At 42.4% G+C, this 17,289-nt stretch overlaps 1 protein-coding gene across 1 annotated transcript; it reads right to left on the bottom strand.

Annotated features, from left to right (window-relative positions):
• Positions 1 to 341: 341 nt before the first annotated feature.
• Positions 342 to 17,003, bottom strand: LOC122765260 (immunoglobulin superfamily member 10-like). Its single transcript, XM_044019423.1, has 12 exons — positions 16,582 to 17,003; positions 15,859 to 16,067; positions 15,224 to 15,353; positions 13,595 to 13,836; positions 12,624 to 12,775; positions 8,421 to 11,896; positions 6,938 to 7,079; positions 6,200 to 6,335; positions 4,841 to 6,001; positions 4,489 to 4,696; positions 4,180 to 4,401; positions 342 to 4,009 (listed from the first exon to the last, which is right to left on the bottom strand). The coding sequence occupies exons 2-12, from the start codon at positions 16,026 to 16,028 to the stop codon at positions 1,889 to 1,891; spliced, it is 8,160 nt and encodes a 2,719-aa protein (XP_043875358.1). The 5' UTR covers positions 16,029 to 16,067; positions 16,582 to 17,003; the 3' UTR covers positions 342 to 1,888.
• Between the last annotated feature and the right edge of the window lie 286 nt (positions 17,004 to 17,289).

The raw sequence follows: 17,289 nt of genomic DNA, 5'->3' as shown, positions 1-17,289 counted from the left end.
GGTGAGCCATGTTCGACACTATTGAAAAAATAAAAGTCTTTATATATTCTTCATGACACAATTGGCAGTGGATCAGTGGGTACAAGTCATCTTCCATATGAAAGGTCAGGGGTATGACCCACAGCATGCCTTAAAATAGCTCAGTGGTTAATATTAGTATTCTGAAAGCCTTCTCCTCTCTTTCTTTTGGTCCATTGGTGATGGTTTAATATAGGACTGCATTATAACAAAATGTGTATAAATGTATACAGGTCTGCATTATATCTGAATGCACTGTAACTATTTGGAGGATTCGCCGTATAAACAGCACTTGGCAGGTGTGAGCACAGGTTGGAGCAAGCAGTCAACCTGCAGGCTGCTGTTGGTTTTTATTGCATTTGCCCGTGAGAGGACTATGATGTCGTCAACGTGTGTCTCATACATTTAAGACCTAATTTCCTGGTTTGACAGCTGAGCTAAGGATAAAGAGTTTCTGTTCTCATAATACACTCAAGGGAAGTTTCTTTCCCTGCTCTCCAATTACGTACTTTCATAGTCTTAATATATTGTACACACACACACACACACGCAGACAGGTTCTTTGTATGAACGACATTTCTGTGCATACAACTGTTCTAACGAAAACTGTAAACATAGTTCTTTTCCATTTTTATTTATAAAATGAAGCAGTTAAAAATATTGCAATCATTCATCATGGCTATTGAAATATCAAATAATACATAATTACTTAGTTTCTCATTGTATGACAAAATACTGGTGTATTACAAGACAAATAATTTAAGAACAAGATGAAAACAAATATGCTATTAGTGACTTGCTTTGTGCACAAACTTAAGGCAGACTGTTAAGGCACATTGATACAACCATGAAGATCCCTCTTCTATTAGCTGTACTAAATTTTTAACATTAAACCAAAAGATTATTGAGTTATTGAATTTGTTTTATCAGTTGTATTTATGTTCTAATTTGCAACAACTGAAGGACAAGCTGATATTTTTATAAATATGCATCAAGATTAAAAAGGATTATATTATGTGATACAGTCTCTTGACTGTGATGATTGTCTATATTATTAATTCATTAAATTGTGCGTCTATTACACTGTAGTTCAATACGTGCAAATGCATCGCAAAGCATATTTGTTTTTGGGAGACGGTGAGTGGGTGAGACTGTGTACAAATAAGAACAATAATCACACAATCCTTGATAAGCTTTAAAAACCTGCAGAAGTTTGACATGATAACCATGTTAGTAGTTTATTCACAAGGGAAGCTGTGGTTCAGTGGATAGAGTGGGTTGTCTTCCAACCAGAAGGTCGGGGGTCCCAGTCTCTGTAGTGTGTTACTGGGCAAGACATTTAACCCCTAATTGCCTCTATGAGTCAATTGTCTATAACGTCTATGAGTGGCTGGGTGTCACTGGGAGAATTTCAAGCTTGCCATGCACTTTGAGTGGTCACCAAAACTAGGAAAGCGTTATAAAAATATGGACCAATGAAGATGTAGCTGTATTTCCTGGTCTTAAACTCTAACACAAGGCAAGAAAACAGCAAGACAGGTGACAGCCAGAGTACCAGGAGAACAAGAAGATGTGTAGCACCAACAACATAAGACTATCCTTTATAACCATGTTCATACAGAGACAAATCATCTGCACCTGAAATCAAAGCCAGACATAAAAACAAATCTGTATTGGAAAGTTATACCTAAAAGTACATAGATGTGACATATACTGTATATTAGTAGTTTTTTTCTCTGAGATTGTCAGTATCAACAGAGTCTTGCAGTTCTTTTGGGCATATTGTGTCAACAGCAGAGGAGTTCATCCACCAGTACAGAAGACTGGTGGGATCTCCATCTTCCCACTGTGTGTGTGTGTGTGTGTGTGTTTACATAACATGCAGATAGGTCGCCTTGGTGTCGACTCCTATTACATTTTTGGCAGTGCATCTGTAAAACCCAGTATCTCTGTTTGTTGGGTTCTGTATCACCAATGAACCCTGGGGACTAAGGTAGCGATTGCCATAGATACGAGCCTGCATCGTCACCCTCAGCTGTGTCAGATCTGGTGTTTCCCAGGTCACTGTTGCCCGGGGTGTTGCGATGGTCAGACAGGGCAGCTCCACAGCAACCCCTGGCCGTGTGTAGGTGATAGGGGAGGGGCCTGTCGTAATACGCGGTGGGTAGGCGATGACAATGACAGGAACTTTGATCACTGAAACTAAGGAGGATTCATAATTTGTGGATGTGCAGGTGTACGTGCCTCGGTCAAACACAGTAGCCTGTTGCACAGTGAGTGTTCCATCCTCTTGGACTTCATATCGACCTGAGTCACCACTGTCACCCCGTGACAGCATGTTACCACTGGGCGTCGTCCATGAGAGAGACCCCTGGGTATATCCTGGGGTTTGAGGAGCAGGGCAAGCCAGGCGAAGGGTCTCTCCATTGATGATGCTCACCAAGGAGGCTGTTCTGGTGCTTGCTGCTGGCTCTAAGACAGGGCCAGGTGAGTGGGGTGGAGGGCCAAGTGGGTGTGGTGCAGCAGGTGAACTCAGACTCTTCTGAGGGGGCTTTTGAGTAACTGGATACCTTGGGCGAGGTTTATCATGCAATACTGAGCTTAAGGAATGTGTTGAATCCAGTGTGGCTCCTGAGTGACGTGCTTCTGATAGCCCAGTACCTTTCTGCACAGGTCTCTCCACAGCTAATGCTCCGTGTGCAGATCTGGTCTCCTCCTGTGACTCAGAGACACCCAGCTCCACCTGTATCCTTGTCTCTCCCTTTTCACCTCTCACTACACAAACCAAGGTCCCAGCATCTGTCGCCCGCACACCTCGCAGCTCCAAGGAGCCATTCCGGTGCACAGTGAGTCGACTGCCATAGTAAGGAGCAGGCAGCACACCATTTCCAGGTAGAAGCCAGGCCAAACGTGGAGGAGGGGAGCCTTGGGAGGGGCAAGGTAAAAGAACAGTTTGACCTTTCACAACTTGCTGCTTTACTGTTGTTACCACGCCCACTACTGTGCTAGGAACATTTTTAGAGCCAGTATTACTAGCAGCTATAATATCACTTTTCTTGCTGTCATCATCAGTAATGCTTGGATGGCTAGTCTGACTAAACCAGTTTCTTCTCAATGTGCCAGTACCAGCTCCACTATTCGTTATGCTGCTGCTAACTCCAACATTTCTAGAAGTGCCACTTACCCTGCCATTGTCGCTGTTGGTGTTTTCATCATTAGTAACCCTTCCTGTAATTACCTCATTATAATTAGTGCCAGGAACTGTGCTGTGACTGTTAACCACACTGTTACTAATACTACTCACAATGCCATGACCATTTCTACTTATTCCAATGTTATTTGCTTTACTGCCTATATTGCTTGCCCCACTCACCCCAGCACTGGATACACTGCTATCAAACGTAATCCCACTGACAGGTCTGTAGAATCCATTTCGTTTATCAATCGTAGGGGAAGGAATAGAACCACTGGTTGTCATGTTAATGCCAACATTTAGTTCAGTGTTGCTATTGGCATTTTTATTACCATGTCCATTACTGTTGTATATGTTTGTAATGCCCAGCTTGTTTGAGGATCCGTTGGTTAATCCATTCTGAGATATCCCTGCATTATTAACGCTGATGGCATTTTTTCCTCCCACATGGCCACTTATCACGTGGTTAAAAGGCTCCACCTCCAGGCTCACTACCATGCTCCTCTCCCCGGCTGAGCTGCTTGCTTTACATGTGTAGTTTCCTGTGTCGATCTTTTGCGCCTGACGCACCTCCAGAGTTCCATCAGAAACTACCACCACTCTCTCAGAATAGAAACCAGAGCCCAAACTTTGTGGGATGATGCGGTTGGCTGGGGAGAGCCACATCACTGTAGGTGCAAGATCTCCCATCAATGGGCAGTGAATGGTCGCTGTTGCCCCCTGAAGAACTTTGATGATGTGATAGGTTTTCTCATCTGTGTAGGCTGGTGGAGACGTCATCATGACCTTCACTTTGACCTTAAAGAAATGAATAAATCATATAGTAATGGCTATTATTGTAATTCAGAGCCTGGTTTAAACCACATTAAAAAATGAAAAAGCAAAACGTCAGTTGAATGCTTAAATGAAAGCTTAACTGGAATCAAAGCAGAAACATTTGAAGTCACCTCCAAGTAGAAAGTGTTTACCTTCATGGTGTCTAGGCCTCCTTGATTTTCAGCATAACACGTGTACTCCCCTTCCTCCCCCATGCCAATTGCTGGAACCAGTAGCGTTCCATTGTCAAAAACTGTTAGCCTTCGTGCTCGTCCTCCTCTGTCTTCCCCCTGCAACACACTGTTCACCATGGTTCCATCTGGTAGACTCCAGTGAACAGCTGGGTCAGGCAGACCTGATGCTTGACAGTCCATCTGCAAAGACGGATTGCATCTTGTTACTAACATTGTCTTCAAAACATTGTTATTAGAGAAAGACAGTGATAGTAATGATCAGCTCACCTTCAGCGGTTTCCCGAATGACACCATCTGATTGAGTGGCTGTTTTGGTTCAATCTTGGCAGGCTTGGAAGCCACAGTGACTCGCAGGAGGCGATAATCATCTGCAACTTTGTTGCGTGCAATGCAGAGGTAATCTCCAGCATCCCTCTCTGTTACTGCCTGGACTGACAGGGTACCATTGGGATGCACCTTCAAACGGCGGTCAAAACTTAAATTCAAATGTAGACACAAACAACAAAAAGATAACTATAGAGAACCATACATGTTATTAGCAGAATAACTATAAGATGTAAATATAAAATCAAAATCATTTAAGGACTCCCTTCTCTCATGCAAACACCATGTAGCCTACCTGAAGTTCATGTCCACCAGTTTCCTAATAGGGTTCCTCCAGATGATGATGGGGGGTGGGTTGCCAGTTACAGAACAGTGTAGCTGCAAAATCCCCCCATGGTGGACTGTAGTAATTGAGGGTGATGTAGAGATGATACGGGCTTTACTGAAGGGGGAGACAGGCATTGGATACAAAACAGCTGTAGTTCTGCTTTTGTCAAAGGGAGTGGGAGAAAGAACTCTTGTGGTGTTTACAACATTCGGTCCGATTTTAGAGTTATTTACAGGGAAAAGTTTTGTTTTGTCAGTGTTTGCAACTGTTTTATTTATTTTAAGTGGTGAGTTAGGGAAGCTGGGTTGGTGAGGGTAAAAGGAGGAGCGGGAAAAGTTTGGTGTGATTGGCAACGTCCTGGGTCTGTCAGTGAGCAATGGAGGGGCAAGTTTAGGTGAGTTGAGTTGATTTGTAGGGTGGCTAGGTTTGGACAAACTTCTGTCTTTACTGAGTGAATATGAAGATGGTTTTTCAGTAGCAACTGGTTTTGTGTCTTCAATTCCTCCTGCTTTTGCTTCCCCTTCCATTTTTACACTCACTGTTCTTTTATCAGCACCAACAGCATTACTTGCTGTGCACTCATAAGTACCTAAATCCTTTGGCCCAACTCCCCGAATATGCAGTGTCCCATTGGGCAAAACAAAGAGGTTACCATGGAGAAATTGGGATGGGCGAACAAGAGTCCCATCTGGGATTCGCCAGCGCAGATATGGTGGTGGGGCTCCTCGGGCAGAGCAGTGAGCATAAACAGGCCTCCCTGGAGACAAAAGCAGGTGTTCCTCTCTGGGTTGCTGTATCACTGGGGGCAATGAGGACACATGTACACGCACAGAGGAACTGGCAGCACCTGCAGAGTTGGAGGCCACACAGCGATACACTCCTCTGTCGCTAGGCAAAGTTGCTAAGATATGGAGGGTCCCATTTGTGTCTATAAAGATGCGACCAGTGGGGGTGTCAGAGGAGGATAGGACAGAGCGATCAGGCAGAACCCAAGACAGTAGGGGTGCAGGAATACCATCTGCCTGGCACTCTAAAAGCACCTCTACACCCTGATGAATGGTGGATTCTCTGTAACTCGCCAGCTGCATCCGAGGGGGGCGGGTCCACACTTCCAGAGTAGTTAGCAACCTGTCATGGAAGAGCATAAACACATGTTATTTATTTCAAATATACATTTTTAGTAAAGGCAAACAAGTCATGAAGTCCATAAACAGAGATTTGCAAGTCTTAAAACTGCTTAAAATTGTAATACAAGTAGGTCTGGGTTTATGAGGATGTAATGGCACGTAGAACATTAATACTCATAACTTGAATTAGAAACCTTGCCTGTCACGACCCAGGAAGCTCTGTGCACTGCAGATGTATGTGCCCCTGTCCTGCAGCTGTACAGTCTGAATGACAAGGGTTCCATTTGGCAAGACCTCAAAACGCTGAGCCTTGGAGTGGATTGACATTACTGCGCCTGACAGAGAGGAAGACAGACAGAGCAGTTGTAAAAACAGAGGCAAATAGCGAAAGTAAGTTGAAAATGAGTGAAAAACAGGAGGAAAAGAGAAAAAGGGACATACCAAGTGGCACAACATGTAAAGCCAGTGGTGTAGTGCACCACTTTCCTGCAATATATATTTTCAACATGGCAAGCTATAGAAAAGCCTATTGTATGCACGCCAGTGTGTAATGATGGATGTTGATGGGGTGTTTCAATAGTGTAATATTTATTCTTTTAGTATTGTATAGCAGAGAGTAATTTATTTTTACATCAATGAGATCAGAGTATGAACAGAAAACTTTGTTTGGTCTATTTTAAATATGTGATCTGCTGTTTCTAAACCATATACATGAAAGGAAGATTCATACGCATAATTAAATTCAGGAATAAAGACTATCTGTTTCCCCAAATTACATAAAAAAATGTATCAGTCAATGAAACACATTTTATTTTATTTCCAGTGGATATTTTTGCATAAACAAAACCTGAAGCAGAAACATAATCCTGACATTTAATGGTGTTTTTATGTCCTTATGTTCAAATAAATAAGTGTCTATATCACGTGTAGTGTGTACCTGTGGCAACCTTGGTCCATGTGATGGAAGGTTTTGGCTCTCCTTGAGCTTCGCATGTCAGTCTAGCAGTGCTTTCTGCTGGGAATGACACTGTCCTGATGTGTGGGTCAGCAATTCTTGGTCTGGATCTCAAAACTGGGGCCTATGAAAAATATTTAGAAAACAAATTATTTCAAAACATGTGATAGTGATTGGAGTGCAGCCAGAGGCGATTGCTCTCTGACAGCGAGGGAAGCTCTGCTTCCGCTAAAATGATGTAAAATACATGATCTATTGTATTTACATTGACTTCATTACCAACTAGCATTACAATGTGATCAACTATATGAATAGTTTGTTCAGAATCAGCTGTTTTTCACAGATCTTCTGACTTGATTTTCTTCCAGGGAAGCTCATAGTCTTTGGGGGTCAATGGAGCAGTGGGCGGGCATGGACGCTGGACTGATGCATGGTGATTGGAGGAACTACTTTTTGATTGACAGTATAGTAGAAATATGAGGATACCAGAGTTTCTGTCTCTGTCCCATGTGATTTTTGCGTCATGTAGTTATCGATGTATAAATAACTGGGCATGAAATGATCTTCCACTGTGAACCACCACTGAGTGCACCACAGCGGAAATGAATTAAAATAGTATTAGCTAAATAGAAAACAGAGTCTACGTTATAATCACAATGCCATAAAGTGATCTGCTGTGTATATATACTGGAAATGTTAGTTTTGATGGATAATGGCCTTAATAAGTAAATTCTTTAGAAAAATATTTTGTAACATTTTGTCATACAGTCATAAACACATTACAGTTTACTGTGATCCAAGATTTAGACTGAGTCATTTATGGTAGACCCAGTGGTTTGGTTTGTAGTGATTTGCCAACACAGCTTTGCAAATGAATTTACACAGTATATATGATTTAAATTCACTGTGTTTAAGCTTTAAAAACATGATCATGGAATACATGTTTTACACCTCTTTAAATTTGACAAGAACGCTGGCAGAGCTCTAGAAATTCCGCAAAATTAAACAATCACCCAAATTTAATAGCAGGTCATGTGGATGAGGATTAGGCTTTTTTCAGATCTATTGTGCCTTTCTGCTAAGCCTTTGCCCATGGGTTTGCACAATTGAGTGAATGTAGTGTGCAAGTGTGTCTATGTGTGTATTTTCAAGGCCAGCACTCATTTATAAAGGAAATGTTAATTGAAGTTCCCCTGAGCTGACTAACAAAGAAGAATAGTAGTATATGTACAAGCTGCTAACTACATTCAAAAGTGCACTTAGAGGAAAATAGACTTAAATAATTGAGTGAATGACTGACAGCAAAGAACAGATAAATGGGGTAATGTAGCAATTGAATTAACAAATCGAGAATAAACTGTGGTCTACCTTTGGCTCTCATTCTTATTTCAGTGCATGTGCTCCATGTTGGTGTAACTGTATCAGGAAAGTATCAATATTATGAAATTGAATAATCTTAACTCACCCCGGGGACAGCAGGGAGTGAAGGGGACCAATGTGGTCTGCTGCGGTGTGAATCAGGAATAAAATTAGCTCCAGGCTTCCTCCAGTCAGGAGATCGATTATGGTTTTGAGCCCCAGAAATGGGCCTCCCTTGGGTGTTAACTTGACCACCACTTGGCCTCTCTCTGAATGACGCTCTGGTACTTGCTGAAGTCATTGTTATGGTAGTTGATGAAATAGAAGTCGGTGCCCTAGGAGTGGCTGAGGTGATAATTTTAGTACTGGTAGTAGGAGTAGTAGATATTGCAGTAGTTGTACTGTGGTTTGGAGTTGTGAGAATAGCTTGTATTGAGCTTTCAGTTTTAGTAGCAGCAGTTGTAGTAGTAGAAGTAGTGGAAGGGCGAGTTGAAGAAGTCATCATGGTTGTGGAAGTAGTTGACGTAACAACTGGAGTTGTGGTAGTAGTGGAGGTGGGAGCAGGTGTCATACTACTGGTAGTGCTAGATGGTGGAATAAAAGCAGTGGCTGTACTCAACTTGATTGGATTTGTTGTCACAAGAGTAGCTGTTGTGGGAACTGTGTCCTCACTTGTTGTGATAGTGGTTGTACTTGTGGCAGAACTAGTAAAAAGAGTGGAGGGAAAAATTGATGTTTTTGCAGTAGTTGGACTGGAAGCAGTTGTGGCAACAATGGAGTAAGTGGAAGAAAGTGTGGTGAAATGAGATTTATATGTCATACCCAACAAATTCCTTTCCTGCTCCTCATTGTCTTTACTTGAAGCTTTAAGAACATGTTTTTCTAAGGCTGTGTGTGGCTTTCTGCGTGTCTGTATGCCTTGTGTGTCTAACACATACGTCTGTGAGATCACAACATTCGAGTCAGTGGGTGCTAGTGTCACTGATTTGTCGAGAGTGGACTCTGTAGTCTCTTGGACATCAGCTGCGTGAGTCATAATGTCTATATGTGGCTTTATGTGAGAAGGAGACAATGAGTTGAAGGGGGTGGCAGAAGAAGTTAATGAGTTGGAGCCAGATTCTGATGTTGCGATAACAGGAGAATACGAAATATGGGGAGACAAAAGATTAACACCACTCGGAAGAGTCTTACTTTGGTCATTCCTTGTAGACTGAATTGTTGTTGGCGCCAGCAACATATTACTTTGATCTATGGTAGTGTCAGGTGTTGCTGTTTGTGACCTATGGTGTGAAGAGTCAGGAAGAGGTCGGGGTGGAGTCAAAGGTTGCACCCTGGGCCTATTGATGATTCGTCTCTGCTGTCCAATCCTCCTGCGAGTGTTCCAGGGTCTTTGAGGTCGAGAATTTGGAACCATATTTGGTAAGAGTCTCTGCCGTGGACTCTGAGGCCTGGGTAGAGGTGGGTTGGGGTTTTCTATTCTGTCAATTCCCTCTACTGGTTTTAGAACAATTTCATTACTTTTAGAAATTGGCTGTGATGACACCAGTTCTTGATGTGTCTCTGGGTTTGTAACCGTCACTGTCTTTGGACCTGAGGTCTGAGTTTGTGTATGAGTCTTGGCCTCCATGTTGGTCTGTGGTTCTGTTGATGTCTCTCTCCCTCCCTCAATCTCTGTGTCTGTTTTTGTATCTGAATGTTTGTGCATCTCTGTAAGGGCAGGATGAATGGGCTGTAGGCCTTCCTCTTGTAGAACAGTGTCATCAACAGAGGATCCTTCAATTTCTGCATCCTCCCCTGCTTCCTCTGACGTACCTTGCTCTGTATTATCTGCTGCCTTGTCTATTGATGTGTCTCTGTCTTTGTCTCTTCCCATAGGATCAGCTGTGGTCTCTTCTGCTGTGGTGGATTGGCTGTTATCCGTGTGAGCAGTCTTTAGACGTATTTTAGCCAGTAGTTCTGCCCATTTCTGAGGGTCTATTCTTTGTTTGTTAGTGGCACCTCTAAGTCTGGTGTCAAAGCGGTTTCTTCTCTGGTCAGTGGAAGTAATAGAACCTCCTCCTCCTCTTCTCGGGGGGCCTTCTCTCATAGGCCCACGTCTTCGGGGTTTAACCATTGGATAACGCCTGTTAGGCAGACGTTGGTGAGGTCTGGGGTGTTTCCTATTGTCAAGAAAAGTTCTCTCTTCTTCCTCCTCTTCATCACCGGAACCTTCCAACATCTGACGGAGTAAAGGGGCTCGTATCTTGGTTGACCGGCCAGCAGCTGACTGTGGACCTCTGGGATATGGCACCCTAAGTGCAGGAGGATGCTTTGGTTTTATTTCCAACTTCATGGAGAGAGAGTCACTACCATAATGGTTGACTGCAATGCAGCGGTAATAACCAGCATCCCGCAGAGAAGGGTCAGGCAGAGAGAGACTCCCATTTGGTTGTATAGTGAATCTGCTTGATAGAGCTAATTCAGACGGCACTATATTTCCATCGGGAAACACCCAACTCAAATAAGGAGCTGGTGAACCCAATGCTTTGCAGGAAAGACTGACAGGTTCCCCAACTTTTCCAGTGACAGGTGGCCCCAGTTGTTCTCCTGAAGGTGGGACAGCGGACTCTTCCACTGCCAGGCGCAGGGGGAGAACATCTATATCCCTGCCAGCCTGAGCTACACAGTAGTAAAGTCCAGCATCTGAGAGCTGCAATTTTTGTAGAAGTAAACCAGTGGATGAAGCTCGGAGCCTACCATCCAGGCTGCTGGAGGGAGAGATGAGCTTGGAGCCATCTGGAAGAATCCAATTTACTTTGGGGTTACCAGAAGTTAGTAAAGGGCAGGAGAGCTCCACCTTACTGCCTGATACTGCTGCCATTGCTGTAATAGTATGGTTAGTTGAGATTAAAACCCATGGCTGAGAAGCAAGGTGAGGTTTTAAAGGACTATATGTCGGGTCAGGGTGAGCAGATACTCTTGTTGAGTATATAAGATGAACTTTGTGTCCATTAGACTGTGCTCTGTTTAGCTGAATGCTGACAGCAGGCTGTAGTAGCCACTGCAGTTTCATTTTAACAGAAGCTCTGACTCCGGTGTGATAATATCCATTTGTTTCTGCTGCCTGTTTGTAGCGGTAGGCCCACTCAGGGTCTTTACTCAGCATGATTTCCCTCTCGAGATGAACAGCAGTCTCACTGTAGTAAGCAAGGATTCTCCATAGTATTTCATAGCTCTCTGTCTCTACAGGGCATTCCAAGGAGAGTGAAAGAGCAAGAGGGATAGGAGAGGAAGAGGAAAGGGAAAGATCCTGAGCACGAGCAATATCCTGAGTGTCGGAAGAGAGGGTAATGTTACAGCTCAAATCAACATTGTTCCCTTGTTGGTCAGACAGACCCAAGAAGGCACTACCTAAAGGTTCTCTGAAGGTCTCACTTGATTGGATTTCACTGAGTTCTGTTTCCGAAGGGTTGTTTCTGCCTGGAAAAGGGATAACAGGTGATCTGCACAATAGGTCAATCTGATCAAGCAGGCCCTGCCCTTGAAGGGAATTGGGCGATGCACAGGTTGGGCACTGAGGATCACCGGGACATTTCATTAAACCTAAGTGAAAGAAAAAAACAGAGAAATATGGTGTCATTGAAGGCCAAATACACCACCTCTGGCATATTAACTGTGTATAACATCACAGCAAATAAACATATTAATGCAAATTTCAGCTATCTGCACATATTAGCGGTGTCATATTGTAAGCTCTTTTTAAATAGACATTACTGCTTCCCCAGTACCTCGGACTAATTAGGTATGGTAACTTCATCTACTAATAAATCATAAATATGCATTACTTCATCATATCATGGCAATTACTGGCCTATGTTTCAGCTGCCTAAACAGATCAATGCTGTCATCATGAATTAGTCATGGCAGGTTAAGTCTAGCATATCAATGAGACATTTCACACTGCTGCCTTCTTTAACATTTGAATGAAAACCTCAAAACAAATGTGGAAGAGATACAAAAATGGGACAAAGTGTGAGGAAAAACAGGTGGTGAGTATGAAAGTAAAATGTATCTGCTAGTAATGTTATCCCATTGTACAATTATCAGGCAATTATATTTGTGTTATTATTGTTTTTATAAAGGAAAATGATCCACCTTTGTTTCTCATCCCTTTCTTATCCTTTACTGAATAACGTACCACATTTCTTTTTCACCTTAAATTAAGTCGAGCAACTCCAAAAGCAAAACCGTAATAACAAAAAAAAAAAAAGGCTCCGTGTCAGATGAGAGAAGCCTTTTGAAAACAAATTATATTTCAAGCAAAAGTCACCTGGGTGAGCCACACTCCAAGTAAGAAGCCAGTTCATCCTACAGTCACAGCTCCATGGATTAGCCTGCAGCACAACAGTCTCAAGCAGGGGTGCTGTCACTAAGGTGTCTTTGGCCAGTGTGGTCAGACTGTTGTTGGACACGTCTAGGTGCCTAAAGGAGTGTAAGAGAGAGCAAAGGAAAGATTGAGCAGGAGAGGGGGAGGGAGGTTGAATAAAAGTCAAAAAGGAAAGGGAAGGATGTGGGAGTGGGCAGTGAGAGGTGACAGGATAGAGGGAAGAAAATCATCCATCATTTTTACAATTTTCATCATCATCTTTGTGTTCAGAGCCAAGTTATACATCAGAGGAAGGGTATATGGAAACATATTTGTGTATCTTTAAATAACAACAACAAGTGAAGGTCATTGTATCGTTCTACAAGGCTGTGTTTCTCAAGGAGTCAATCTAGTATTTTATCATTTCAGAGATCAGTTCAACTCAGATTGTTGGCCTGAGATTATAATCCATTGGATATTAAAGTCCACATGACCTGTTTTTCTGAGCACTAGTAGCTTTTACATATGTATATAGTTCCTGTTAAAACAAGCTGAAAGAGATGGTCTTGTCACCACATTGATTGACTTGAATGAGCCAAGGCTCAGCATGACAACATAGCTTAACATAGATGCCAGCCTACTCTCTATTGTGGAGGACTTCTCACCACCATCACTGCCTATATCTGCAAATAACTGAAGAAGGAACTGAGTGTGATGATCCTGAGGAAGAGGATGATGAGAAGGACACTTCTCATTATGAGTGAGGCCATATACGTGACTGGGGAAAAAACAGACACAAACTCTGCGAGTACAATGAATCATCAAAAATCTGTAAGCAGATAGGAATATTGGGAAAATGAGCCCTTGAGTGTGTAGGAAGAGATTTCAAGCAAAATTGCATTACATTATACACATATACAAGCCTTAAAGCTCACCTTAGTGTAGAAAAGTAATAGGTATTCAGAAGGGACAGTGTGCACAGTGTGTGAGGGTGCAGCTGATGTAGCCTGTTCCCTTGCAGACGCAGCAGCCTGAGGCTAGGCAGCTGGAGTAGGGCGCGGGGATGGATAAACTGGAGCAGGTTGTGATCCAAGTACAGTCTCAGCAGTGAGGTCAGGCCAGAGAAGGTCAGAGATGAAGAGATCTCTCTCAGCTTGTTGTAACTCAGCTTGAGTATCTGTGGGGGGGGGGGCAGGAAATGGAGTGAGCAGAGGAAATGATTAGAAGAGAAATAAAATAATGGCCATCAAGGCCGAAGAAGAAACATTTGTCCACGCTCACCACTTGCTTACAGTGGATTTATGACCAATGATGTGTAGCTACATGAGCAGAATTATTGAACGTTGTGTATATATCAAAAACTATGAGGGAATATTTCCTGGTCATAGCAGAGAAAACTAAAAAGAGACCATGGGAAATTTGAATTTTAGCTCTTTATCAGAGGAGAGCAGATGAGTCTCGGCAATCTATTGCTAATCTAGTTAAATGTGGAGAACCCAACAAAAAACTAAGAAGGCACACCATAAAAAACAGGTTGTGGGATGTGTTTCTGCCTTGCTCATGATAAAACTGCTCTCGGGGGAGGCTACTTAGCTGGAAGAGTCCCAGCTGGTGACAGATCTAGCACATCACACTGTCAGCACATGGAAATATGGATCCTATTATCACACAATGGTGAATATATCAGAATCTCCCTCGGAGATCAAAGGAAAAATTGCTTGTTGAGTAATATCGCTTTCCCACCAACTGCTAACTCTGACCTTAGGTCACTGGTAAAATGTCCAGTGTGTTTCCTTGTCACACGGTGGTGGAAAGAATGATGGCACATCAATTAAACATTGGTTGTACTGAAATTAGAAACAAATGTGCTGAAAATGGGAACATATTGTTGTTAACTGTTCCATCAATTTCCATCAGTTTCACAGATCAAACGTAAAATTGATCCTTTCATGAATCGATTAGTTCTCAACAGAGTGATTGTGAGGTTTGGGCACCTGATTTGGCATCTACTCTGAATTTTACCAAACCTGCTTGCTGCATATCTTGACAACACTTATATTACATGTGATTTGAAAACAGAAACCTGTTCAGTTCAGTTTTAGTGTATCATCTGTCATCGTAAGGAAGCTTTGCAGACTGAGAAGTACCAGTGCAACACATGTGAAAAGATTTAGGGCTATGCTTTCTGCAGAAACACACATTTGAAATACAGCAATCCGTGCATGGCTCTGCCTCCTTTAGCCACAGATGAAAGTACATTTTGTGAACATTTTCTCAAATCTCAAAGGATATGTATGTAATGAAAAAATGCTTTATTTCCCACACTGACTGACAAATATTTTATAACACAGCATCAACTGGCTTGTTTTGGCAAAAAAAAAAAACAGTTTAATGGTGTCTACTATCAGCTGTGCGAAGAACTGTAAAATAAAAGTAAAGCATATGTTTCTCCTCAGTCACTAAGAGTAAATCATTGACTAGTTTCGATTTCAACACACTTTCATCCAGATGCTGCAACTCCAGCAAAAGGGACCCTGGTGTTATACCATGCTCTTCCTGTTTACCTGCAGTGATTTCATATCTTTGAATACTGCATCTGGCAGATGGTGAAGGTCATTGCTGTGGAGCATGAGAAGTTCCACCCTCTTAAGTCCAGTCAGTGAACTGCCATGGATCCTGCTGATGCTGTTGAAGCTACAGGAGCACAGGAACAGCACAGGATATTAATAAGTCGACAAATATATACGATTATTTCCCTGTACCCACACATGTTGGGTTTAACCTTCGCTCTATAATATTGTAAAGGCTTGAGGTAATGCATGTTATGATTTGGCACTATACAAATAAAACTGAATTGAATGTAGCTCTAAATAAAACGAAGACCTGCAAAAAAAAGGAAAGAAAAACAGAGATAATTGTAAAAAAAAAAATGAAACACATGCTCAACATTTCCTTTAAATTTCCTTCTTTGCATGCATCCATACACTTCCCTTTCAATAGTATCCAGAAGTTGTTGCAGGTTCTCTCCAAGGTTTTTTGATCATTTGCATATGTAAACAGAAATGTCACAGCACTGACCCCTGTGGGACCCCACAGTTGACAACATGTATATGTCAACTGTGGGGCTATAGTTTTTGAATGTATACATGCATTCTTTCCTGCTTTCCAGCATGTGTGGGAGTGTGTTTGTTTTTCCTACCCTAGGTTTATGCGTCGTGTATGCAAAGGCAGTCCAGGTGGTACAGTGACCAAGGAGCGAAAAGTGCAGTGGACTTCGTTGGCTTGGTAGCAGTTACAGCTTCTGGGACAGGACTGGCTGCTGGAAACCACAGTTGTCAGCAGCAGAGCCACACACACAGTCCGATACATCTTCACTCCCCAAGAGGAGAAGCTACACTGAGGTGATCACTGCCAAAGAGAAAAGGGAAGTGAGGGGTAATTAAGAGAAGCAAAGTGCACCACTGAGGCATGTCCTAAAATCCAGATGGGAATCTTTCTCCCTCTTGTTTTCTTTCTCAAGCAATTTAAGTCAGCTTTAATTCACAAAGCAGAAAATCACACTTATGACACGTGCTATCTTTGCTCTATATAGACCCTCTATAGAGACAAACTGAACCTGCCCCAAACAGACAGATACAGTCAGTGACAACATGAAGCACAATGCATGTTAAAAATAAGGAGTCATTAACAAAAGGAGAAATAAAAGAAGAAATTAAGCTGTTACATAAAATTAGACTGCAGTGTCTTTTCTCTCACGAGCGCACAAATGCACTTAAACCCCTCAAATCCATCAGACTCCAGAGCTGAGAGATGCTTTGCAAGTTGAAGCTGAAACGAAAGCAAATTGCGCACTGTGGCAAAGACGCTTCCTCAGAGATTAGATTATTCTAAGTGCACAGAATCGTTCTTGATAAGAACATACCTTGAAATCCTTTTGTCCTGATGAATGACTTATTTCACGGACGTGTTCATGCTGTCAATCAAACGCTGATTTTATCCAAGTGCGCGTTCCGGGAAAATTTGATCTGCAATTAAACCGCGTCTCTCCTCATTAGCTCCGCTGAGAATCCGCTGAAGTAAGAGAAAAAAAAAATCCACACACAGAAAGTTGTCACCTCAGATAGAAAGTGTGGAACAACGTGGAAAGTAGTAACACGCTTGTAAAGGTCGCCCAACTAAATAAAAAAAAGAAGGAAAAAGCTCTTGGTAACATCCAACAAGTCTTCTGAGTCTCCTGGAATGAAAAGACGCGTCTGGCGCTGTGTGTGTGTGTGTGTGTGTTAGGAAGACAGTGCATGTGTGTTAGTGTGTATTTAGAGTTTGAAGTAAGGAAGAAGGACTGGACTGAAGTGAACTTAGAGTGACGCTACAGTCTGATGGTCTGTCCTAAAGGAGGGGCTTTCTGGAAACATGGAGGTAACATGTCAGTGCTCTTATCTCCGTGCGCTGCACAAGCTGCAGGCCACAAACATGGATGATGCTTAAGACACAAGTCACCTCATTAAAAGTACGTGAACGTTTGATATCAACACTTGAATCTGTTTGAGAGCTTGATTGATTCATTGCCTTTCTGATCTGAAATGAATAGGAAATATGCTCAGATCAAAAAGACACCATTATTTAGAGACAC

This window comes from Solea senegalensis, linkage group LG2 (assembly GCF_019176455.1).
Source record: "Solea senegalensis isolate Sse05_10M linkage group LG2, IFAPA_SoseM_1, whole genome shotgun sequence".
NCBI classification, from domain to species: domain Eukaryota; kingdom Metazoa; phylum Chordata; class Actinopteri; order Pleuronectiformes; family Soleidae; genus Solea; species Solea senegalensis.
Note: the sequence above shows the minus strand (reverse complement) of the source record. Positions and strands in the feature narration are given on the sequence as shown.

What these genes read in the sequence shown, in the direction of transcription:
- LOC122765260 (XM_044019423.1), bottom strand. Translation starts at nt 16,028, where the DNA reads ATGTATCGGACTGTGTGTGTGGCTCTGCTGCTGACAACTGTGGTTTCC. An exon ending in CTGGTGGACATGAACTTCAG is followed by an intron (nt 4,697 to 4,840) that starts GTAGGCTACATG and finishes TTTGAATTTAAG; the next exon opens with TTTTGACCGCCGTTTGAAGG. An exon ending in CATTCGGGAAACCGCTGAAG is followed by an intron (nt 4,402 to 4,488) that starts GTGAGCTGATCA and finishes CCGTCTTTGCAG; the next exon opens with ATGGACTGTCAAGCATCAGG.